The 26,179-nt window shown below is 45.8% G+C and overlaps 2 protein-coding genes across 8 annotated transcripts in view; both read left to right on the top strand.

Annotated features, from left to right (window-relative positions):
- Nucleotides 1–5,653, top strand: part of CPEB1 (cytoplasmic polyadenylation element binding protein 1) — a 94,868-nt gene extending 89,215 nt beyond the window's left edge. For all 7 annotated transcript variants that reach the window (XM_041753680.1, XM_041753679.1, XM_041753674.1 and 4 more), the window contains 4 exons: nt 484–682; nt 1,922–2,016; nt 2,738–2,818; nt 4,211–5,653. In XM_041753680.1, coding sequence (XP_041609614.1) covers nt 484–682; nt 1,922–2,016; nt 2,738–2,818; nt 4,211–4,321 — 486 coding nt within the window. In that variant the 3' untranslated portion in view covers nt 4,322–5,653. The remainder of the gene's footprint in view (nt 1–483; nt 683–1,921; nt 2,017–2,737; nt 2,819–4,210) is intronic.
- A 1,775-nt stretch (nt 5,654–7,428) lies between these two features.
- On the top strand, nt 7,429–10,307 carry RPS17 (ribosomal protein S17). Its single transcript, XM_041751251.1, has 5 exons — nt 7,429–7,558; nt 7,818–7,969; nt 8,308–8,413; nt 8,875–8,940; nt 10,181–10,307. Exons 1-5 carry the CDS (start codon nt 7,556–7,558, stop codon nt 10,259–10,261), a joined length of 408 nt encoding a protein of 135 aa, XP_041607185.1. The 5' UTR covers nt 7,429–7,555; the 3' UTR covers nt 10,262–10,307.
- The last annotated feature ends 15,872 nt before the right edge of the window (nt 10,308–26,179 follow it).

The raw sequence follows: 26,179 nt of genomic DNA, 5'->3' as shown, positions 1-26,179 counted from the left end.
TGACACACACCCGTTGATGCCCACATTGGGCCAGTGACCGTCTCCTAGTGGGACTTCAAGCATCCCAACCCTCTGACCTTCCAGTCTTAGCCTTCAGTTTCTGAGTCCTTCCTGCCCTAAGGACATCATGCTTTCTTTCCATGGCTCTGTGGTCGTCTACTGGAACCATATAGTTGATGGTTGTGGCAGAGTGCTAGGTTCCTGGGTGTGACAGCTCGGACTGTTTTGCTTGCTCTGCAGATGGGTGGCTGCTGTTCCACTTGGTTTTCCCCACTTTGGACACACAGACCCAGTAAAACCCAGCTTAGGTTGGGGTGAGGTGGTGGCTGAGTGTCTGCTTGGGACTGGGCAGCACACCTGTTCCCCCACAGGATGGGCCTGGTAGGCCCAGTTTGAGGACCTCTCGAGCATGCACCTCACGGTATGAGAGCCTGTCTCTCTCTGGCTCCCTGCTAGGCTCACACACCTTTGGGTGGTTTCCAGGTGCAGGTGATTCCCTGGGTCTTGGCTGACAGCAACTTTATCCGGAACCCATCTCAGAGACTTGACTCCAGCAGGACGGTGTTTGTCGGTGCTCTGCATGGGATGCTCAATGCTGAGGCCCTTGCAGCCATCTTGAATGACCTATTTGGTGGAGTGGTGTATGCCGGGATTGACACAGATAAGCACAAGTATCCCATTGGTAAGTGTCCCACTTCTGTGTGGGAAAATTTGGTGGCCCCTGGGACCTTGCTAGACTGAGATTGTGATACTTCTCACGGGAGTAGAGAGGGAGGCCTGACCCAGGTCCACAGATCAGCATCTATCAGCAGCATACCATCTTTTTGTAGATAAGCCATTGGTACTGCCCCTTGCACCCACATCTCTCCTACCAAAGGGGGAGAAAGTGGTAGATCATAGGTAGTGAACGTGAGACAGGAACTTTGGTTGGAAGCTCAGAGTGCATAGCCACACCAGTCCGGGACAAGAACAGGTAATAATTTCATTAAAAGACCAGGACTTTCCTGAATTTGCCTGTTTTTTTATTTTATACTAAGTGTTCTTGAAAGTAACCCTATCTCTAGGGTCAGAGACCATAGAAGGAGATGCTGGGTGACTTGGGCAACAGAGTATATTCATGGCCTGTGCCATCCTAGCGTAGGGGAGTTGGTGGACCTAACTGTTGGGCTTTTGGTCAACTCTCCTAAGAAAGGAGCTTCATTCCTCAGCCAGAGCAGAATAATCTTGAGTGGTGGTTTGGAGGTGGAGCAGAGCAGAGCCTAAACTTTGTGATCAAGCCCTGGCTCACCCACCTCCCCGAGTGCTTACTCTGCCCACCCACACTGAATCTGGTCAGGAAGGAGCACTGTGTTCTCATAAGTGCTGCACTGCCAGCTGGGAACAGGGGCGTGAGAGGCTGCAGGGCAGAGGGAGCATTTGGCAGGATGAGTCGTCTTCTGGCTTCCCTGCTAGGTCTTCAGACTACCTCCAGGCCAGGAGGGGGTTGCCTGCTGCCCTCCCTTCAGAGAGGTATTCTCTCTGTACCTGGCTTCCCACTTGTAACCCTGCCTGTGCATCTGCCTGCACTAGAGGAGTCTCTCCCCACCCCCCATTTCACTCAGCAAATCCCTCCCCCACCCCTGAGTGGTTTGTGCCACCACGGTCTACATAACTACACTGTTGAATGAATGTGCTTGCTGAATGCTTAAGATATGGCTAGTGGCACATGTTGAAATGATAATATTTTGGATATACTGGGTTAAATAAAATAAAAATTCTACTACTTTATTTTCACTTAAATGTGGCTACCTGAAGACTTAAAATTACATGAGTATCTCACATATTTCTGACAGCCCTGATATAGAAACAGGGTTTCCTGAGTGTTGACAAGTAGCATTTGAGAGAATTTGGCTAGAAGGTCAGTTTGTTCCCTTGTTTCTAGGGTCTGGTCGCGTGACTTTCAATAACCAACATAGTTACCTGAAAGCAGTCAGCGCTGCTTTTGTGGAGATCAAGACCACCAAGTTCAGCAAGAAGGTGAGTACACTGGTCTCTATCATTACTGTGGGTCTTTACCACCCAAGGCAGGCCTGGAACTGGAGCTGTTCATATGCTGGGGGTGCGCAGGGAGTGCCCGGCAGTGGCAGGCTCAGGAGGGAGGAGAGCTGGGACCGTGGAGCCTCATCAACATGTGAGGTGTCTCTGCTCACTGGGTATTTGACGTTGTCACTAGGCAGCCTGGCTTCCCATTCTCCAACCTGACCTACGTCTCCTCAACACTTACCGTTTGCTGGGTAATCAAATGCTGGCGTATGATTTCACCAAGAAATCCATGCAGTAATGTATGTTGTTGCCCATACTGTGGAGCCTGCCAGCCTGGCTTTGTGTGTGGTGTGTGCATCTGACCTTTAGGGGCTGTGTTTGTGCTCTGCCCATAATTCTCTCCTTTAAAAGGAAACCTCCTGGGATCCCTGGGTGGCGCAGCAGTTTGGCGCCTGCCTTTGGCCCAGGGCGCGATCCTGGAGACCCGGGATCGAATCCCACGTTGGGCTCCCAGTGCATGGAGCCTGCTTCTCCCTCTGCCTGTGTCTCTGCCTCTCTCTCTCTCTCTGTGTGACTATCATAAATAAATAAAAATTAAAAAAAAAAGGAAACCTCCTGCATTCCTGTGTATATCCCAGTAATGTCCTTTCTCATCTGGCCCATTTGGCCTCCTGGAGAGAAGAGCCACTCATTCACCTGTTTTTGCTTTGTGCAGGTTCAGATTGACCCCTACCTAGAAGATTCTCTGTGTCACATCTGCAGTTCCCAACCTGGTCCTTTCTTCTGTCGAGATCAGGTGAGTCCCCTGGGTACTTGAGATGTCTAGTACTTGAGATAACAATTAAAAATTGTCGTGCCATATTTGTCACTAGAAGGTTGGTGCTCTCCAGTACCTCGTGGTTGTCTGAGAAAGCACAAAGGAGGCAGCAGTAATGTTCCCTCATGGTCAGGCCAGGGAAACACTCTGGCAGCTTGATGCAAAACTCTTGGGAAAGCTTGTTGAGTCTTGACACTTTGACCTTCCCATTGCCTGGGATGTTGGTGTGCAGTGTGGCACAACTACTTAACAGGTCTCTGCAGATGAAAGGACCCTGGATGGGTATGGTTAGCAGTACCTATGAGCCAAGCACTGTGGTCCTAACTCAGACCTTTCTCCATTGATCTTTCCCCACTCAAGGATCCTTCTTCTCTTGTGAACCTCTGGATGCTTGAGATACGTACCCAGTTTGTATCCACAGTTGTCAGAAATGGGCAGCAAGCAGTTTGGCAGCTTCCTGTTGAGTGTTCCCGGGTGGTAGGGGCAGGGATCCGGGTCTGTTTGGGCAGAGTTTCTCATGTTAATGAACACACATTTGAGGATCTTGTTTAAATGCAGATTCTGACTCAGTGGATTTAGAATGGAACCTGAGATTCCTTATTTCTGACAAGTTTCCAAGTGATGTCAGTGTGGTTGGCCGGGTACCATACTTGCAAAGAGTTGGGAAGTTTGAGGCCTATTCAGACACTAGGAGTCAACCATGCTTGGCTTTTTTGCACTGGTGCTTATTGCTCAGGGTCAGAGGCTCCAAAGCGAGAGTGTTAGGTACATTTGGGTTGCTGGGTTAACACCCAGAACAAGTATCTCTCTAATGAGCCTCTTCTAGCAGACTTGTGTGTATCCCTATCATTCACAGATGACCCCCATGTTCAAGTCATGGTTCAAAGGTTGGTGGGTTGGCTGAAGTTACATGGCTAGCCAGAGGTGGGACCAGGGCTGTGGTGTGTACCCTGTTGCCTCTCCTCACTTAGTGTGAAGAGGACGGCATGTTGCCTAGCATTAGGACATGGAGCTGCTATCTTTGAATGTTCTCCCAAATTAGCAGCATATGATACAGCTGCTCTGTAGGATGTGAGATCAGGGCACCTGAAGGCAGCCCTGGTGGTAGGAGAGTGTGAGGGGAGCTAGCACAGTCTGTACACAGTAGGAACCCAGTATGTTTGGTGGAGTTGAGCATTTAATGGGTTTGCCATGGTTGGTCAGGCCTCTGTGTTGGGGGTGAGGTTCGCCAAGACTTCTAACTGCACGCACGAGGCTTTCAGGAATCCCTGCTCCCTGTCAGGCAGCAGGGTGCATCCCCCCACCCCCACCCCCACCCCCACGGCTGGTGCTGACTCAGACATGGCTTCTCTCCTCCTTCTCCTCAACCAGGTGTGCTTCAAATACTTCTGCCGGAGTTGCTGGCACTGGCGGCACAGCATGGAGGGCCTGCGCCACCACAGACCCCTGATGCGGAACCAGAAGAGCCGCGATGCCAGTTAGAGGAGCTGTGGCGCCCAAGGCTGGCAGGTCAGGCAGCAGCCTGCAGCATCCTGCCCCTGGCGACCAGGGAGCTGGCTTCCCAAGGACAAGGGAAAATCGTAGTCACCTTTGCACTTGCTGAATCTGTCTTTGTTTCTGCACTAATTAATGCACAATGAGTTTTGTCGGGTTTTGTTTTCAGGGGGTGTGCCGGGCAAGGACCCTCTGGCTCACCCTCCACGCGACTCTGTAGTTGTCCCAGATTTTAGTTCTTCATTTTGCCGATGAAAAGCAAAAAAAGAACTACGTGTCCAGAAGGTATTGACACGATGCCTACACCTAGGTTTATTTATTAAAAGCGCTTTTTTACATTCCTTGCAATACTGATGGTGATGATGCGCAGGTCTCGGTTTCATTCTTGCAGTTGCCATACAGTGCCTTTCCATTGATTTAACCCCCACCTGAACGGCATAAACTGAGTGTTCAGCTGGTGTTTTTTACTGTAAACAACAAGGAGACTTTGCTCTTCATTTAAACCAAAATCATATTTCATATTTTACGCTCGAGGGTTTTTACCGGTTCCTTTTTACACTCCTTAAAACAGTTTTTAAGTCGTTTGGAACAAGAGATTTTTTTTTTTTTCTTTCCTGGCAGCTTTTAACATTATAGCAAATTTGTGTCTGGGGGACTGCTGGTCACTGTTTCTCACAGTTGCAAATCAAGGCATTTGCAACCAAGAATAATAAATTTTTTTTGGATTCGAAACTCGACCGGATAAACGGTATTTGAGCGGCTGCTGTATATAGTTCTAAATGGTTTATTGCACCTTCTTAAGTTGCACTTATGTGGGGGGGGAGGGTTGATAGAAGTTTTTAATCACAAAGTCACAGGACTTTTTTCTTTTGTAACTGAGCTAAAAAAAAAAAAAAGGGCTGCTTTTTGGTGGGGGCAGGTGAAGGCTCACAGGAGCCCTTTCTCTCAGAGGGGACAAGTACCCTTCCCTTCTTTCTTTGATTTGAGAAGTGTATGAAGCAACAGTTGCAGTCACTGAAATGCTACTGGAATTTGAAAACTTGACGTTTTCTTTCTTCTTTTTTAAAAAAAAACAAAAACCTACTTGCCCCTCTTTGGGAAGCTGTGTGCCAAAGAACCAGTGTCATAACCCCCCCCCCCCCTCCTGCTGAGCTGACGTTGCATTGTTGCATATCCCAGCTACTCTGTGGGTTTTGTGAAGCTGTGTGTGAAGTCTCTACCTCATTGTAGTATATGCAGGCAAGACTGCACTCTCCTACAGATGTGTGGAGTACGCTGTGGTGTAGTTTTTTTGGCACATAATAAACACGTTGCAGCAGAGTTCTCATTCTGTCTCTGTGTCTGAGGTGTGGGAGCCAAGGGGCAAGTTAGGGTGATAAGAGCAAAAATTTGTGTTTCCTTTGATTCTCTGTGATGGGATTCCAGCCCAGGTTGGTGGTGGGGCCGTGGGGAGATCTGCCCCTGTACTACTTGCTCACTTTGGTGCTCAGATGCACCTTGGAGTTGTGGGTAGCTTTAGTCCAAGCATAAAGAGCCCTCTTCTCAAAGTCCCAGACGCAGCTTGGAGAAACCAGAGGCACAGCTCCTCGGGCCACTGGTTCTCAGCTGCTCCTTGAGGCCTCAGGCTAATTTCTGGGGAGGCTGACCCTGTGCTGACCCAGTTCCTTCTGAGAGGGAGAAACTTACTTTCTACTGTTCTTTGGAGATCCCTGTTCATTTGGACTCCTGATTACAGGCTCCCAGGATTTGTGAGGGGGTCTGCTGATTTTTCCAGGTAGGTTGGGCCTGGGCCCAGCCGCTGGACTGGTCCTTTGGATTCCATTTTAGTCTGAGGTAGAGGGAACCTGGCACACCAAAGCATCCCTCCTTGTGAGAGGTGCAAGAACTCACTGTTGGAGGGGGTGGGGAGTCCTTCAGCAGGAGGAGAGGCTGCCTCCTTCACTCAGCCTGGCTGGCAGCAGCTTGACAGGAAGCATTCTGGTGAAGGAAGCTCCCTACGGAGGCCTCTCTCCTTCGCTCCACCCCATCTCGTCCAGGTGCCACTCACTTTCAGGTAGAGAACTTCCTGTCCTCTGGCCTTCCGTCCCCAGCCAGTTTAAGGTCTGACTGCACTGGCCAAGGTGACCAGAAGGGAGCTGAGGGGTGAGGCCCAGCCCCATGCCCCTTACTGCCTGCAACCTGGCCAGTCCAGGCTTTCCTTGAGTCCATGGGGGCTTGGGACTTGGTTCAGCAGAGCTGGAGGAGGAGGGGGTGGTCTGCTCCAGTGGGCTCCAGAAAGGCCTGGTTGGGGCGTGGGTATAGCAGGAAGAGCCTGAGGACCCTGGTGGTTGGTGGAGGTGCCTCAGTGGTTGAGAGTGCTGCAGGTGGTCAGGCCTCAGCTTCTACCTTTGAGAACTTGCTGAGGGTGGGGGTGGGAACTGGGAATAGCAAAGCAAAAAATGGCCCTCTCTGTGGGGGAGCTCACCCCTAGGTGAAGAAACAGATCATCATGAGGGGCACCCGGGTGGCTCAGTGGGTAAGCGTCTGCCTTTGGCTCGGTTGTGACCCCAGGGTGCAGGATGGATGGAGTCCCACCTCAGGTTCCCTGCAGGGAGCCTGCTTACCCCTCGATGTCTACTTCTGTGTCTCATGAATAAATAAAATCTTAAAATACAACTTCACCATGATAAATGCCTAAGATACTACAGCAGCTTCAAAAGGATCAGAGGGGGAAGAAAGAGCACCTCTGATGAGGTGATGCTTGAGCAGACTTGGCAGAAACGAGATCAGCCTCTCAGTGGCCCCCTCTCCCCTAGGCTAGAAAAGGCAAGCTTCTGAGGCCGGGGCTCTTGGGCGGGGCACCTCCCCTACCTCCTCACCTTCCCACGCTCCCGAATCGCCCTCCGTCTCGCGGGCGTGTGCAGAAGACATGCACCCCTTCTAGTCCAGGGCACATCAAACGATCCTGTCTTGAGAATCAAGGGAGCCGAAGCAACGGCGGGCCGACGAACCCTAAGAGGGGCGGGAGGAGCGGGAGCCACGCCCGCGGAGGGCGGCCCAGGCTCTCGCCCCACCCACCGGGTGGTGGCAGCCTCCTGCACTTCCGCCCCGCCCCGCCGGGGGTCGCTGTGGAGCTCCGGAGCCGGCTCTGCGTGTCCCGGGTTCGGCGGAAGCGCCTTTCTGGCCCGCGCTTTATAGGCCTCGCTTGTGCTTCCTGTTTCCTCTTTTACTATACCCGCCAACATGGTAGGTATCTTGGCCCGAGGCCCTGGTCCCCTACAATCGTCGTCCATCCGCTGCTTTCCGCGGCCCCCAGCTCTCGAGGGAGGGCGCCGGGCCCCGTCAGGCCCAAGCCTCCGCGGGCCACTGGCCTCGGTGCTGAGCCCCGCGCTCCGGCTTACCCGGCCCGCCCTCCGACCCGGCCCCGGCCCGCGCTCGGCCCTGCCCGGCTGCCGTCGGAGGGCTGTCGTGGCTCGCGGGTGACGCCGTGTTCTCCCACCCGCAGGGCCGCGTGCGCACCAAAACCGTGAAGAAGGCGGCCCGAGTCATCATCGAGAAGTACTACACGCGCCTGGGGAACGACTTCCACACCAATAAGCGCGTGTGCGAGGAGATTGCCATCATCCCCAGCAAGAAGCTCCGCAACAAGATCGCAGGGTGAGCTGGCGGAGGGCGGGGAGGGCGAGCTGCGGGCTTCCCTGCGGGGTCGGGGGCCTGGTGTGCCTGGCTTGGTGCATGAACGCCTTGTCCTGCCCGGTGGGTGAGGGCGGGCGGGGGCGGCGTATCTGTTGCCTGCGGCGGCCTGCGGACTTTTCTGCGGGGTCGGGGTCCGGACCCGGTGGGCCCGGCACAGCGCCGCCGCCCTGTCCTGTCGGCGCAGGAAGGCCGGGGGCGCGTCTGATCCCTGGGCGCAGGGGCGCGCCGTGTGCGGGATTGGAGCCCTGGCTCAGCGGCACCGGCGCCAACACCTGCTCTTGGGCGCGTTCCCTTGGCAGCTATGTCACACATCTGATGAAGCGGATTCAGCGGGGCCCGGTGAGAGGCATCTCCATCAAGTTGCAAGAGGAGGAGAGAGAAAGGAGGGATAATTACGTGCCCGAGGTAAACTTTCCGGGCCGGCTGCTCCTCGAGGATGGATCAGGCTCCTGAGAACCCTGGAAGGGCCCTCGGCCGAGTTTGACAGCGGGGGTCTTGTACCCATAGCACCCCGCCTACTCTGCCTGTACCATGGCCTCGTTCTCCCTTCCGGGACCGTGAAGTCCCTTCTGGTCTTACAGGGCCGAGTCCTGGATGCTGTGCGGCTCTTGGTGCCTCTTGTACCCGAGCATAGGGTTTCTGAGGGCTTAGCCTCTTGCTGAGGTTTTCTGGAAAGTGGCTGGGTGGGAAGGAGGGAATGACAAAGGGGAAGGTAGAAGAATTATCCCTTAGGCAGACTGCTCACCTTGGGGGGGGGGGTGTCCCAGCCTCCCGTTTTCTTCCGTTGAAGAATCTGGGAGAAGCGGTGGGGAGAGAGAGAGAGAGAAGCCACTGATTGGTCTTTGGGGCCTGCCCTGTTCTTGTAGGTTTCAGCCCTGGATCAGGAGATCATCGAGGTAGATCCTGACACTAAGGAGATGTTGAAACTCTTGGTAAGTGTAGGTGTTCCTCCGGCAGCATCCCTGGTCAGGGACCATCCTAGCTCGCTCTGGGGTGTTCCACCATGTCCTTTGTCCTCGTGGTGCCCCTCGGAGGCACACCCTAGTACCTACCTTTGCTGCCTGAGGAAATGGTAACTGGCATGATGAGTGGGTGGTAGGGGTGGGAATTCCGTCTACATTGCTAACCACTGGACAGACTGCCTCTAGAATGGGGTTGGCTGGTTGTGGAAGGTAGAGATGCCGCTGCACAGGAAGAGGGCTCCCAGAGCCAATAGCCATTCCCCCATGACTTGCAGGACGCTCCTCCTTCCTTCTCTCCTGTTCGCTCCCTGCCCCTGTGGCTGCTCCTCCATTGGCCTCCGTGGTTCCAGCTCTGGTTGTTTTTTCATCCTTCATGCCTTCACTCCGTGTCTGTATGCTGACCACTCAGAACTGTGCTCTCCTTTCCACATGCTTACCGTATAGTTGAGCTTTCTTCTGGAGGCTTCTCTAGTTTTACATAGTTCAGTGAAGGTACCATGGCTTCAAAGTCCAGTACACGATTTAAAGCAGCTTTATTTTTTCTTATTTATCATCATGAAATGTTACATTCAGAGGTAATGAGCAGAATGAACTTCAGTGCTCTCAGCAGCCAGTTTCAGAAAAACTTATTAATATAGCTAAAGTCTGTGGTGGATCATTTGCTTCAGAAGTAACCACTGTCCTGAATGCAACTTTTTCAGTTTCATCTATAAATTGGCTTTGGGGGATAAAATAGAGGGGGACATTGGATTCCTGCTTGTGTCAGGCCCTTGGCAGTTGCATTAGTGACTTCCTACATGGGTCTGGCCCTTGAAAGGAAATGGCACTGTATGTGGCCGAGAGCGGTGATTCTCAAAGGAACAGATTCTGACCTTCGGGACATTGGGGAATGTCTGGACACGTTTGGTTGTTGGAGCTGAGGAATGCTGACAGCCATTAGCGGGCAGAGGCCAGGGATGCTTTGAAAACCCTACAGGGTACAGGACAGCACCCTTAGGTGTGGCTGTTGGGGTGCATGTGCCTTTGGCTCTCAGGTAGACCCCCTTGTGAACTTTGGGGGCAGGGAGAAGGCCCTTGTTGGAGTTCCGTAGGGTCCCAACCTGGCCCCAGGCTAGTGGACAGGCCTGCCCTGTCCCAGGTGGTGCTCCTGGGTCTGATCACAGCTCTCACCAATACAGAACCACACTGAATCTTAACTTTGTTTTTCCAGGACTTTGGAAGCCTGTCCAACCTGCAGGTCACTCAGCCTACAGTTGGGATGAATTTTAAAACACCACGGGGAGCTGTTTGAATCTTTCTGCTGTGCTGTAATATCTTCAATAAATCTTGGACAACAACCTTGTGTCCTGTGTGGGTTGGGTGCCAGTAGTGCTAAGGGCAGGAGTTCTTTTTCAAGGGAGAAATCCTGAGGAGCGCTCTGCAGTGTGAGCTTCTGTAAGTGGCTTCTGGGCGGTGCCCATACAGACTGACATGTGTATTGGAGAGGTGAGCCACGTGGGCTATGCTGCTTGCCAGCCCCATCCTGCTTAGTCCTGGCAGGCCCTAGTACCAAATGTAGCTTCAGGTGAAGTCAGGAGATGCTTTCCTCCTCACCTGGTGTAACCTGAGCTTGATCCTCACCCTCTCCGAGGTACACACAATCTGGGCTAATGAACCTGTCTTGAAAGGGTAACACTCCTCCCGTGTTTGAGGGTTGGGCTTTGTGGGTGGGAGGTAGGAGGATGGCTGGTGCCCCTGAGATTCAAGTGTGAGGAGGGCCAGTGTAATGAGCAGGATGCTTGCCCACAGGATCCAGGATAGATGGCTCTGAGCTTGGGGGTCTGCTGAGGCTGTGGGTCACAGGGCAGGGCTGGTGCCTGTTCTTGAGTCGTGAGGTAAGGGAGCTGTTGGTGATCTACCCATTTGTCTGCTTTTCTGTCCAGGGTGGAGCTGGCTATGTTCGCAAGTGTGGGTGTCAAGATCTCTGCAAGGAGGTGGCAGTCCTTTGCACATCTGCCTCTGTGAGGCTGATAACAGCAAACAATGTAAAAATGTGTAACGGTTTTGAGAGAATTTCAGCCTTAGAGAAGGGTTACAAATATAGTTCAAGGAACTTCAGTACAAGATACTCAGATCTGCCTATTGTTCTTTTTACCCTATATACTCTGAACTTGTGTATGTGTGTATCTATGCATATGTGATTTTTCCTGATCTACTGAGGTAACCCAGAGGTGTGCCCTTTTGCCCCAAATACATGTGTCTTTTTCCTAGGAACAAGAACAGTCTTTTACAAAACCCCGGTAGGATGTTCAAAATGAGGAAATTTAATGTTGATACAATCGTAATCAATTTTGGCCAATTTCCCAATAATGTCTCTTACACTTCATTTTTTCCCCTGGCCCAGGATCCAAACCAGAGTTGCTGACAGCACCTAGTGTTCATGTCCCTCTAGCCTCCTGTGTCTTTCATGACATTTCTGAACAGTATTGCCTGATTTTGTAGAAGGTCCTTTAGTTTGTCTGGTTTCGTGTTTCCTCGTAGTGAAATTAAACTTAGCTTTTTCTGTAGGAAGAGTCCAGAAGTGTTGCTGTGTTTTGTTTTTTAAAGATTTTATTCATGATAGAGGCAGGGGGAAAAGCAGCCTTCCTGTGGGGAGCCCCATGTGGGACTTGATCCCAGGACTCCGGGATCACGACCTGAGTCACCCAGGGGTCCTGTGATACTGCGGTCTTGGTCCATCATACTGAGAAGTGCAGGATGTCAGCTTGTCACATCTGTGATATTTACTTTGAAGCTCTTGGATTAAGGCACACCTGCCAAGTTTCTCCATTGTGAACTTTTCGACTATGTAATTATAAACTTGTGAGATTAGTGGTATTTTAACTCTGTAAGGAAGCTTTCTCATTTATTCGCAGAAAACCTTGGTTTCCATCTTTTAGTGTGGGGTTGGGCATTCCCAACAAGTATTCTTGCCTTCTAAACAGGACGGTTCGTGGAGCCGCCCCCCGACCTGGGTTTTTGGTCAAGGGCAGGGCTGGGTTCTGTGTGGGGGTGGAGGTTCGAGCTGGGTTAAGGAGGAAACGTGAAGGCTGTAGCCGGGCAGCTCGGTGTGATGTTCTCATGCTCCCCCACCAGGAGAAAATGTCGCGGCTTCGGACTCGCCCGGCTCCTGCACCCCACGGCCTGGGGCGGGGCTCATGCGGAAGCTGGGGGGCTCGCAGAAGCTGCTTTATGTTACAGCAAGCGCTAAGGACCTTCTCTAGGCCTTGGTACCTCAGAGCAGGGTAGGTGCTCCTTTCAACTTGGGGAGGCGCCTGTGGGAAGCAGGTTGGCAGGTCCCGCCCCTGGGGCTGCGATTGGCGGGCGATTCCTGAGGTGGGCGTGGCTGGCGCCGGTGCTTCCCTCGCGCTGTGTGGGCGGCGGGAACCTGGCTCTGGGTGACCCTGGCCTGGGTTCTGGGGCCTACGGTGCCCTCGCCACCAACACAGTGGACCACCTTCAGTGTCAGGGAGACTGCTCCAGGAGCGTTTGTTTGGAGGTAATTTTTTCCTACTTTTCTATATCGTTCTTGGTTGTGTTAAAGGATAATTTTCAACATAATACACAAAAAAGAAAAATGACCCTCCTACAGGTAGATACCAAATGAACACAAGGTATGCTCCCCCCCCCCCCCCCCCGGAACAGAACATGTCACTACCTGTTCAATGGAGAAGTCAAAGAAGGATGAATGTGGAGTTAGGAATTTTGAAATCAGTTTATAAATGGACACGAAACTGGCTTTTCCCACAGTCCGGTAGTAAATAAACTAACTCTCTATGCAACAGAATGGATGTATTTGCACATCTATTGATAAGAATTACTGGCTTGCTATCAGGTATCTGCAACTTACAGAGCTGTAGGCGGCAGGGCCATTGGAAAGGGAGGCAGCGCTGCTGGGACCCCGAGCAGAACTTGCAGGGCTGTTTCTCCTGACTGTTTTCAGTGAACCACAATTTTTCCCTTTACCTCTGAGAATTTGTTCTTTTCTGTATCAGGTCTGCCATCAAGATTTTCAACTTTAGGAATCCCTGGGTGGCTTAGCGGTTTAGTGCCTGCCTTCGGCCCAGGGCATGATCCTGGAGTCTCAGGATCGAGTCCCACATCGGGCTCCCTGCATGGAGCCTGCTTCTCCCTCTGCCTGTGTCTCTGCCTCTGTGTGTCTCTCATGAATAAATAAAATTTAAAAAAAGGATTTTCAACTTTATTAGTATAAAAAAGGATTTTCAACTTTATTAGTATAATCCAGTTTTTTCTCAAAATTAGAAAAAGCCCCCATCTATCATTTTAAATGTTTTTTCTTTGCTAAATTAAACTTGTCAGATGTTTGACTATTTTATCGATCGTTTCAAAGAAACAGCACTTGAAGTTTTACCCTTCTTTTACTTTATCTGAGGTTACCTCTTTTTCTCATAAGCTATTTATTGGAGGAAGGAAAACAACCTGATTCAATTGTGGGGGACGTGAACAAAGCTCATTTTCTCCTTTTCAACTGCAGGGGTCAGCAGACCACGGCTGGTGGCCTGTTTATGTGTCAGGAATGCTTAGGAGTGATTTTTTACATTTCCAAGTGGTTTAAAACAACCACCACAGGAGGACGGTAATGTGAGCTATGAAAAACTATGAAATTCAGATGTCCATAGGTTTTATTGGAATGCACCCACATTGCTTTACATACTTTGTATATGCCTGTTTCCCTGTTATAATGGCTGAATTTAAATTGTCACGATGCAGACAATCCAGGGCATTCATCACGTGGCACTACAGACTGCAGTTACACATCTATCATTCATAGTGTTTTGAGGATCATACCTATCACCATGAGATATTTTCTAAAAATTATTAGTCCACATTCAACATCAAAAAGAGAAAACTAGACTTTGTTTTACTTTCAAGTATGAATAGCTCATTCTCAAGCCAAGCAAGGAAAGCTTTTTGTCAATGGTGAGTTAATTTCTCTGGAAGAAGTATGTCCAGAGGATATAAACTTACTTTTTAAGACTATTAGCCTTTGAGTGCAAATGGTCCCTTGAGGAGGTGAGAACATTAGGAGCAATAAAAAATTTAAAAGCAAGGCAAATGATTTTTAGTGGTTTTCCTTGGCTCTTAATGAGTCAGATAAAGGTTACCAAATACCACTCAGGTGTTTATGCAGGAGTCAGTGCTGTTTGAAGAGACCGAGGAATTAGCCTCTGAATGGTCTGCTTGGAAGGACTACAGGTGAGAATATTTTTAAGGATGAGAAATAGATAATTCAATGTAACCTGAAGTGGGAATCAGCTGAGTTAATGTTACAACTGGTGGTGGTAGAAATCTACCTGGGGCAGAAGAAGGCTGCTTTGGACACATTTCAAAGCTTGCAAAACTGTAAAATGTTTAAAACCTTATTCGCCAGTAGGTATTTTGCATAAAAAAATTTTTTTTTTTAAAGATTTTATTCATAAGAGACAGGCAGAGGGGGATCCCTGGGTGGCGCAGCGGTTTGGCGCCTGCCTTTGGCCCAGGGCGCGATCCTGGAGACCCGGGATCGAGTCCCATGTCGGGCTCCCGGTGCATGGAGCCTGTCTCTGCTTCTTCTCTCTCTCTGTGACTATCATGGATAAATAAAAATTGAAAAGAAAAAAAAAAAAAAAAAAAAGAGACAGGCAGAGGGAGAAGCAGGCTCCATGCAGGGAGCCCCACGTAGGACTTGATCCCAGGACTCCAGGATTACGCCCTGGGCCGAAGGCAGGCACTAAACCACTGAGCCACCCAGGTGTCCCGGTATTTTGCATAAAATACTTAACAATACTTGAATCAGTGTTGTTAACAATAAATTTCACTTGCTCTCATAGGCTTAACCATCATCCATTCCATGAATTTCTTTTTAAATTGTGGTAACACATAATACCATTTTTTTTTTCATAATACCATTTTAACCACTTATAAGTGTATAGATCAGTGGCATAAATATATTTACAATGTTATGGTGACCACCATCACTGTCTCCAAAATGTTTTCAATGATTCTAACAAAAACTTTACTCATTAAGCAGTAACTTCCCATTTCCCTAACCCCAGCCCAAGGTAACCTTTATTCTGCTTTCTGCCTCTGTCAGTTTGCCTATTCTGGATGCCTCACGTAAGCAGATTCATAGAGTATTTGTCTTTTTGTTTTTGTTTTTGTTTTTGTTTTTACTTACTGCACTAAGCATGGTCCATCCATGCTGCTTTTGTCGTTGAGTTTTTGAAGGATGGCCTGTGAACCAGCTGAGACATTTGAAGATTTGGCAAATGTTCGTACCTTAAAAGGCTATGCTTGAAACACTTAGGACCTCCGAGGAGTTTGAGGATCAAGGCAGGGTTTGATTGCAGTATTGGCTTTGGTATGTCACCTAGGTATGGCTGATGACATCTATGAGCTATATCTGTTTCCTTCTGGTATCTTTACCTGAGCAAGGGACAGTCCTTGGGTTTTCATAAAGGTTTTTCTGAGTCCAGTTAACTCATATGAAGGAGATGTAGAGTGAGATTGTTTTTCTGGTCATGGATAGCCTATGCTTTCATCCATCTTTTTGTCCAGCAGGTACTCAAACTGGTGACAACAAATACTAGTTCAGGTTCTTTAATGCTGTCTAGGCGTTGACATAACCAGCTGTCAGTCTTTTCAATAAATAGTGAGAAAGGTGAGGTTAATTTAAATGATTCCCACCCCCTCAAGCAGAACAGACATTTAAAAGGAGGAAAATGTAGGTAGAAGTGAAGGTTTTTGAGACTATTTCCAGAGACTGGTGATTGGCTCTAGAAATCTTACTTTGAGATCATCTACATCCTGAGAGGAATGGTTTTGGCTCAAGTCATGATCTTGGCTTCATGCGATGGGAGCCCTTGCCTTCCCTCTCATCCCCACCCCCCAGCCCAGTCAGACTCTGTGCTCAGTGGGGAGTCTGCTTCTCTCTCCCTTTCCCCCACCCCCAAAAGCAAACTCACTCTTTCAAATAAGTAATTTTAAAAAATCATAAAATTGAAGTAAGTTTGGGTTGTTTGAGGGATAAGGGATCTTGTGGCTTTGAAACCATTTCTGTAGTTGCAAGGAAGTCTTGGAATGGAGTGAGGCTCTCCATCATCAGGGAGAGGTAGTAGAGTAGCGGGATTTTAAGTGTTACAGCAATGTACAGTGACAGAAAGACTGGTGACTAGGGCTTGTTCATAGGTGTCCTGCCTCCATGTAGAGAGGGCCTGTGTTTTAGGAAACTCTCTGGCTTTTCTGAAGTATCCCCAAGATTTCAGCTGCAACCTCCAAAATGAGCAGGGTGTCCCAGCCAGTGATACCCTATCCTCATCATGATAACTGTAGGGGAGATAAAAGAAATTTTCTCTGCCTTCTTAGGTTCTGTGGTTGTAGCCTACAGGGTTAACAGTCTGTAGTTGAGGCAGCTGGTGCTAATCCTTTGCAGGTTGGCCACAGGTCATGCCTTTGCTTACACTCTGTGATTTTTATAAGTTAAAGCGTCAGGTCAGCCATCCTTTGTTTCTTTTCTAGCGTTCCAGTTTTAGGGAGAGTGTTTGCTTGGTAGTTAGCTGCTACAAACATGCATTTAAAGTTTTTGAGAAAATATGATGCAGCAGGGGGATTGTTATGATTACTCTAAGCAAGATAATCTACAGCGTTTGGAGTGGTCTTTGAAGCCATGGTCCTTAAGGCCCAAATCAATCAAAATCAAATAAGTTAAAGTCCAAGTGGAATGAGTCACCTTCTTAAGCCAAGCAGCTTGTTTTGTAATCTTATGTAATGGAGTTTCAACTTCCCTGAAGTGTCAATCCAGGTACAGCAGGTGGTGTTGGCCACAGCACAGATGCCTCCTTGCATAGCTAAAAGATGATCAAGAACTCTTCTATTATCAAGAACAGCTTTGGCCAGAGAGTCTAAGCACATTATGCAATAACTTTAAGAATTAAGTTCCTGGGGTATCTCTGGGTGGCTCAGCGGTTTGGTGCCTGCCTTTGGCCCAGGGCGTGATCCTGGAGTCCCCGGATCAAATCCAACATCGGGCTTCCTACATGGAGCCTGCTTCTCCCTCTGCCTGTGTCTCTGCCTCTCTCTCTCTGTCTCTCATGAATAAATAAAATCTTTAAAAAAAATAATTAAGTTCCTGATCATAGACTCATTTACTTTTATCCCTAACCAGGTAAGTAGGAAAAGGATTCACTACCAAAAGGAGTGAATCCTCAATTATGAAAGCCTCTTGGCAAGTTCTTTTTTTTTTTAAGTTTTTATTTTAATTTCAGTTTACATACAGTGTAATGTTTCAGGTGTGCATTATAGTGATTCAACACTGCTGTATATCACCTGGTGCTCATCACTGACAAGTGCCCTCCCTAATCCCCATCCCCATCACCTGTCACCTGTTTCCCCATGGGGGGGGGGGGAGGTCCTACCTACCCTCTGGTGACCAGCAATGTGTTCTTTTTTTTTTAAATTTTATTTATTTATGATAGTCACAGAGAGAGAGAGACACACACACATAGTATTTATCTTTAACTAATGTCATTTAGCATTATACACACTAGATCCATGTTGCAAACGAACAAATGTTCATTTGTTTTATGGCTCAGTAATATTCCATTGTATGTATATACCACAGCTTCTTTATCTACTCATCAGTAGACAGTCTATCCATGTTGTAGCATATATGAAATTACATTCCTTTTTATGGCTCAATGATATTTTATATTTATATGGATAAACAAAATGTATGTGTTCATGTGTTTTTTTATCTATTCATTTGTTTTAAGATTTTATTTATTCATGAAAGACACACAGAGGCAGAGGCATAGGCAGAGGGAGAAGCTGGCTCCCTGCAGGGAGCCAGATACACGACTCGATCCCAGAACCCTAGGATCATGATCTGAGCCAAAGGCAGATGCTCAACCACTGAGCCACCCAAGTGCCCCTATCTACTCATTTGCTGATGGACATTTGGGTTGCTTCTGCTTATTGGTTATTGTGAATAATGCTGCTATGAACATAGGTGAAAAGATATCTGTTTAAACTCCTTTCAGTTATTTTGAGTATATTACCAAAAATTGGAATTGCTAGATCACATGGTAATCCTATGTTTAATATTTTGAGGAAATGTATTACTGTTTTCTGCAGCCACTACTTCATTTTATATTCTTACCAGGAATGCACAGGAGTTTGAATATCTCCACATCCTTGCCAACACTTGTGATTTTCTGTTGTGGTGGTGTTTTTATAATAGCCATCCACATGAGTGTGAAGCGGTATCTCATTATAGTTGTTGTTGTTTTAAGATTTATTTATTTGAGAGAGAGAGCAAGCCAGGGGAGGGGCAGAGGGAGAGAGAGAATCTCAAGCAGACTCCCCATAAGTGTGGAGCTCCATCCAACACAGGGCTGGATCCCAGGACCATGACTGGAGCTGAAATCAAAAGTTGGCTGCTCAACCGACTGAACCACCCTGGTGCCCCTCATTATAGTTTTGATTTGCATTTCTCTGATTACTGATGTCCAGCATCTTTTCATGTGTCTATTGTCCATTTTCATATCTTCTTTGGAGAAATGTCTTCAAGTATTTTGCCCATTTTTTTTTAACCTGGATTGTTTTTTGTTGTTATAGAAGTTGTTTGTATATTCTGGGTATTAGTCCTTTTATCAGATATGGTTTACAAATATTTTCACCCATTCTGTGAGTGGCCTTCTCTGTTGATTGTGTCCTTTATTAAACAAAAGTTTAAAATTTGTCATGAAGAATTATCCCTGTGTTTTCTTTCATTACGGTTTTTAGCTCTTTTATTTATTTATTTATTTATTTATTTATTTATTTATTTATTTTTAAAATTTATTTATGATAGTCACAGAGAGAGAGAGAGAGAGAGAGAGAGAGAGAGAGGCAGTGACACAGGCAGAGGGAGAAGCAGGCTCCATGCACCGGGAGCCCGACATGGGATTCAATCCCGGGTCTCCAGGATCGTGCCCTGGGCCAAAGGCAGGCGCTAAACCGCTGCGCCACCCAGGGTTCCCCTAGCTCTTATATTTAGGTCTTTGATCATTTGGTGTTAATTTTTGTATATGAAGTAGAGGGTCAACTCAATTCTTTTGCATGTGGAAATCCAATAGGCCAACATCATCTCTTGAAGAATCTATGCTTTCCCACACTGAATGGACTTGGCACCCTTGTCAAAAATGATTTGGCCAGAATGCCTGGGTGGCTCAGCGGTTGGATGTCTGCCTTTGGCTCAGGGTGTGACCCCAGGTCTAGGGATCGAGTCTCACATTGGGCTCCCTGTGAGAATCCTGCTTCTCCTTCTATGTCTCTGCCTGTCTCTCTGTGAATTAAAAAAAAAAAAAAAAAAAGATTTGGCCATAGTGTATGGGTTTATTTCTATTCCATTGGTGTTTAAGTCTGCCCTTGGGCAAGTAGCACAGTATTTTCATTACTGTAGTTTTGTAGTAAGCTTTGAAGTATGGGTCTTCCAGCTTCATTCTTTTTCAGATTTTGTTTTTTGTTTTTTTTTTGTTTTTTAAATTTTTATTTATTTATTTATGATAGTCACAGAGAGAGAGAGAGAGAGAGAGGCAGAGACACAGGCGGAGGGAGAAGCAGGCTCCATGCACCAGGAGCCCGACGTGGGATTCGATCCTGGGTCTCCAGGATCGTGCCCTGGGCCAAAGGCAGGCACTAAACCGCTGCGCCACCCAGGGATCCCCAGATTTTTTTTTTTTTTTTGGCTGCTTGTGTTGTATTAACAAATACATAAGGCTAGGGATGCCATAACAAAATACTAAAGACCGGGGGTATTAAAGAACTACCTATTTCCTTACAAATCTGGGGTCTGGAAGCCCAAGGTCCAGGTGTTAGCAGGTTTGGTTTCTCCTAAGACCTCTCTCCTTGGCTTGCAGAGGACTGTCCTCACAGAGTCTTTCTCTGAGCGTGTGCATCCCTGGTGTCCTGCCCTGTGTCCAAACCTCCTCTTATAAAGACACCAGTCTTTATAAGAATACACTTTGCATAGTCAGAAGTAGACTATGCCTACCCTAATGGCCTCATTGTAACTTAATTACCTTTTTAAAGGCCCTACCTCCAAATATGGTCACATTTTGAGGTCCTGGGGGTTTAGGACTTCAATATATGAATGAATTCTGGGGAACACAGTTGAGCCCAAGACATGGACTCCATGCAATTCTATTATGAATTTGAGGATCAGCTTTTCTATTTCTGCCCAAAAAATGCCTTTGGAATCTTAATAGGAATTGCACTGAATTTGTAGATGGCTTTGGGTAGTACTGTCATTAAGTCTTCCGGTTCAGGGGGATCCGTGGGTGGCTCAGCGGTTTGGCGCCTGCCTTTGGCCCAGGGCAGGATCTTGGAGTCCCGGATGGAGTCCCGGGATCGAGTCCCATGTTGGGCTCCCAGCATGGAGCCTGCTTCTCCCTCCTCCTCTGTCTCTGCCTCTCTCTCTATATATATATCTATCTATCATGAATAAATAAATCAATAAATCTTTAAAAAAAAAAAAAGTCTTCCAGTTGATCTGCATGGGAAATCTTTCCAGTTTTTAGGTGTTTTAACTTTTTTTCAGAAATGTTTTTAATTTTCAGGCAACAAATCTTTTACTCATTGATTAAATTTATTCCCAGATAGTTTATTCTTTTAGATTGTGATATTGTGATGTAATAAATATATATTTGTTCTTTGTCCCCAGTTCTTGGCACAAAAGTTTCTAAAACCCTTGAAATTTCCTGAGTGGTAGGGGTGGGAGGACCATCTTTTGTTATTCATTATAAGCCTCTTTCAACCTTACCTGAGTTTATGCTAATGAGGTCACTCTTGGGCTATTGATGGCTGGAGGCTGGTTGCTAGAGGAACCAATTGTGCTATTCAAAAACTGGAGCATTCAGCCCTACCACCTGATCTCTGGGGAGGGGAAAGGGACTGGAGATTGTGTTAATCACCAACAGTCAATGATTTGATCAACTGTGCCTACATAATTGAGCCTCCATAAAAGCTATGTGATTGGAAGTGCTTGGTGAACATGTGCCAGGAAGGTGGGGGACAGACACCCCTGTACTCAAGACTCTACCAGACATCACCTTATGTACGTCTTCATCTGGCTGTTCATTTGTATCTTCTATAATTAACCAGCTCTAGTACAATTTTTTCCTGAGTTATATAAACCATTATAGTAAATCATTGAACTGAAGGAGGGGATGGTGGGAGGCCCCAATTTGTAGCCAAGTCAGACAGAAGTGTGTGTAACCTGGGACCTCACCACTTTGTGATTGGCATCTGAAATAGAGGAAACTTTGTGGGACAGAGCCTGTCACCTGTGTGTGTGTGTGTGTCTGCTAACTCTGAGTTGTTAGTGTCAGGATTGAAGTAAATTGTAGAACGCCCAATTGTTACCTACAGAGAACTGGAGAATTGCTCAGTGTGGAAAACCCACACATAGATGTTACTGTAAATGGAATTGTTTTCTTCATTTCTTTTAAAAAACTGTTCATAAATGGTGTATAGAAATGCAACTGATTTTTAAGTGATCTTCACAATTTTCTTGAATTTGATTATTAGTTCTTATAGCTTTCTTGTGCATTCCTTGGGATTTTCTATGTATAGGATTATGTCACCTGCAAATAGAGATATTTTTACTTTTTCATTTCTGATTTGGATGCCTTGTATTTCTCATCTAGTTGCTCTGCCTAGAACATCCAGTGGTACGTTAAATGGCAGTAGTGAAAGCAGGCATTCTTGTCTCATTTGTGAAATTATAGGAAAAGCTTTCAATCTTTTTTTTTTTCTTTTAAAGATTTGATTTATTTGAGAGAGATCAGGAGTGGAAGAATGAGGGGTCAGGAGGGACAGAGGAAGAAGGAGAAGCAGGCTCCCCGCTGAGCAGAGAGCCCAACATGGGGCTTGATCCCAGGACCCCCCCAGGATCATGAACTAAGCTAACGGGAGATGCTGAACTAACAGCCCCCCAGGCACCCCTCTCTTATTTATTTTAATAATTTTATTTTCGGTTGAAAACCTCTGGGGCATTTTTTAGGTTTCAGGACCAATGGTTTAAGTTTTTTTTTTTTAGATTTTATTTATTTATTCATGAGAGACACACAGAGAGAGAGGCAGAGACACAGGCAGAGGGAGAAGCAGGCTCCATGCAGGGAGCCTGATGCGGGACCTGATCCAAGGACTCCAGGATCATGCCCTAGATTGAAGGCTGGCGCTAAACCGCTGAGCCACCCAGGGATCCCCCATGGGTTCATAGAATTCTTATAAAATGTTCCTTCCTGCCTACTGTCCTTGCACCCCATGATGTTCCTGTGCAGCATCTCTGAAAACTGCCAAAATTCTGTTGTTTTTCATCTGCATCAGCCCTAACAGTATTTTCAGAAAGCCAGCTATCAGGTTGTCCCAAAGCAGGAGTGATTGCCCAGAAGACTGCAATACACACAAAAAAGGGAACAAGGTAAGGGGCCAGGGAAAACTGCCTGCACAGATTGTCACATGGGCTTGAAGGACAAGAGCAGGTGAGAGCACCAGGTGCCTGATGAGTGAAGCTCTACTTCGTTGCTCACCTTCCCTTCTCAGGATCTCTTTGACTCTACAACCCCTCATACTTTCCTGGATATTTACTGGAAGACTTTCATCCCATGACTTACTCATTTAGTTTCTTTGGATAAATACCCAGTACTGGAATTACTGGATTGTATGGTAGTTCTATTTTTAATTTTTGAAGGGCCTCCATACTGTTTTCCACAATGGCTGCACCAACCTACCATCCCACCAACAGTGCAGGAGGGGTTGCCTTTTATTCACATCTTTACCAACACTTGTTTTTTTCTTGTCTTTTTGATATTAGCCATTCTGACAGGTATGAGGTGATATCTCATTATAGTTATGATTTGCATTTCCCTGATGATGAGTGATGTTGAGCATCTTTTGAAGTGTCTGTTGGCCATCTACATGTCTTCTTTGGAAAAATGCCTATTTAGGTCCTCTGCCCATTTTTAATCAGATTATTTGTGTTTTTTGGTGTTGAGTTGTAGAAGTTCCTTATATATTTTAGATATTAATCTCTTATCAGATATATCATTTGCAAATATCTTCTCCCATTCAGTAGGTTATCTTTTCATTTTGTTGATGGTTTCCTTCACTGTGAAAAGCTTCTTATCTTGATGTAACCCCAATAATTTATTTTTGCTTTTGTTTCCCTTGTCTGAGGAAATATATCCATAAATATGTTGCCAAGACTGATGCCAAAGGAATTACTGCCTAAGATTTTTTTGTTTCTTTAGAAGTTTTATGGTTTCGTGTCTCTCATTTAGATCTTTCATCCATTTTGAGTTTATTTTTATGTGTGGTGTGTGAAAATGGTCCAGTTTCACTTTGCATATAGCTGTTCAGTTTGCCCAACACCATGTTTTGAAGAGCCTGTCTTTTCCCCATTGTATATTATTGCTTCTTTTGTCATAGATTAATTAACCATATAAGCGTGGTTTATCTCTGCGCTCTCTATTCTGCTCCACTGATCTATATTTTTTGTGCCAACACCATACTGTTTTGATACTTTTGATAGCTTTGCAGGATAGCTTGACATCTGGGATTGTGGTACCTCTAGCTTTGTTCTTATTTCTCCAATTCTTTTTTTTTTTTTTAAGATTTTATTTATTTATTCATTCATGAGAGAGAGAGAGAGAGAGAGGCAGAGGCACAGGCAGAGGGAGAAGCAGGCTCCATGCAGGGAGCCCGACGTGGGACTCGATCCTGGATCTCCAGAATCATGCCCTGGGCTGAAGGCGGCGCCAAACCGCTGAGCTACCCGGGCTGCCCTTGTTTCTCCAATTCTTTGGCTACTATTTGGGGTCTTTTGTGTTCCATACAAATTTTAGGATTATTCATATTCTGTGAAAAATACAATTAGTATTTTCAATAGGGATTACATTGAATCTGTAGACTGCTTTGAGTAGTATGGACATTTTGACAATCTATTCAGCATTTCTGTTTCTTGATTCAGTTTTGTAAGCGTGTGTATTTCTAGGGAGTTATCCATTTCTTCTGGATTATCCAGCTTGTTGGCATATAGTTTTTTCATAGTAGTGTCTTATAATCCTTTGTATTTCTGTGGTGTTGGTTGTTACTACTTTTGTTTAATTTCTGATTTTATTTAGGTCTTCTTTTTCTTGACGAATCTTGCTAAAGGTTTATCAATGTTTATCAGTTATATTTACTGAAGCTTGTTATTCAGCCTAACCTGTGGTTTACCATTTGATCTAATGTGTCATTCAAAGCCACTATTTTTTTTTTTTTTTTTTTTTTAAGATTTTATTTATTTATTCATTCATGAGAGAGAGAGAGAGAATACACTGCCGGTACTAAAGGGGAGGTGGGAGTGTTGGGGGGAACAAATGATGAAGATTAAGGAGAGCACTTATGATGAGCACTGGGTTATGTATGGCAGTGTTGAATCACTATATTGTACACCTGAAACTAATTCACTGTATGTTAACTAGCTGGAATTTAAATAACTTTAAAAAATATTTGGTAGAATTCATCTATGAAGGTTTCTGGTCCAGGACTTTAATTTTTGGAAGTTTCTTGTGATCAGTTTGATTTCACTACTAGTAATTTGTCTGGTCTATTCAGCATTTCTGTTTCTTGATTCAGTTTTGTAAGCGTGTGTATTTCTAGGGAGTTATCCATTTCTTCTGGATTATCCAGCTTGTTGGCATATAGTTTTTTCATAGTAGTGTCTTATAATCCTTTGTATTTCTGTGGTGTTGGTTGTTACTACTTTTGTTTAATTTCTGATTTTATTTAGGTCTTCTTTTTCTTGACGAATCTTGCTAAAGGTTTATCAATGTTTATCAGTTATATTTACTGAAGCTTGTTATTCAGCCTAACCTGTGGTTTACCATTTGATCTAATGTGTCATTCAAAGCCACTATTTTTTTTTTTTTTTTTTTTTAAGATTTTATTTATTTATTCAGAGTTAAGAAACAAAACAAGCAAAGGATAAAAGAGAGAGAAACCAAGAGATGGTTTCTTAACTATAGAGAATACACTGCTAAAAAAGAGAGAGAGAGAGAGAGAGAGAGAGAGAGAGAATACACTGCCGGTACTAAAGGGGAGGTGGGAGTGTTGGGGGGGAACAAATGATGAAGATTAAGGAGAGCACTTATGATGAGCACTGGGTTATGTATGGCAGTGTTGAATCACTATATTGTACACCTGAAACTAATTCACTGTATGTTAACTAGCTGGAATTTAAATAACTTTAAAAAATATTTGGTAGAATTCATCTATGAAGGTTTCTGGTCCAGGACTTTAATTTTTGGAAGTTTCTTGTGATCAGTTTGATTTCACTACTAGTAATTTGTCTGGTCTATTCAGCATTTCTGTTTCTTGATTCAGTTTTGTAAGCGTGTGTATTTCTAGGGAGTTATCCATTTCTTCTGGATTATCCAGCTTGTTGGCATATAGTTTTTTCATAGTAGTGTCTTATAATCCTTTGTATTTCTGTGGTGTTGGTTGTTACTACTTTTGTTTAATTCTGATTTTATAGACAAATACTATATGATTTCACTTATGTAGAAGTTAAGAAACAAAACAAGCAAAGGATAAAAGAGAGAGAAACCAAGAGATGGTTTCTTAACTATAGAGAATACACTGCTAAAAAGAGAGAGAGAGAGAGAGAGAGAGAGAGAATACACTGCCGGTACTAAAGGGGAGGTGGGAGTGTTGGGGGGAACAAATGATGAAGATTAAGGAGAGCACTTATGATGAGCACTGGGTTATGTATGGCAGTGTTGAATCACTATATTGTACACCTGAAACTAATTCACTGTATGTTAACTAGCTGGAATTTAAATAACTTTAAAAAATATTTGGTAGAATTCATCTATGAAGGTTTCTGGTCCAGGACTTTAATTTTTGGAAGTTTCTTGTGATCAGTTTGATTTCACTACTAGTAATTTGTCTGGTCTATTCAGCATTTCTGTTTCTTGATTCAGTTTTGTAAGCGTGTGTATTTCTAGGGAGTTATCCATTTCTTCTGGATTATCCAGCTTGTTGGCATATAGTTTTTCATAGTAGTGTCTTATAATCCTTTGTATTTCTGTGGTGTTGGTTGTTACTACTTTTGTTTAATTTCTGATTTTATTTAGGTCTTCTTTTTCTTGACGAATCTTGCTAAAGG

Source organism: Vulpes lagopus, chromosome 4 (genome assembly GCF_018345385.1).
Source record: "Vulpes lagopus strain Blue_001 chromosome 4, ASM1834538v1, whole genome shotgun sequence".
In the NCBI taxonomy this organism is placed as follows: domain Eukaryota; kingdom Metazoa; phylum Chordata; class Mammalia; order Carnivora; family Canidae; genus Vulpes; species Vulpes lagopus.
This window is presented reverse-complemented; position numbering and strand designations above follow the sequence as displayed.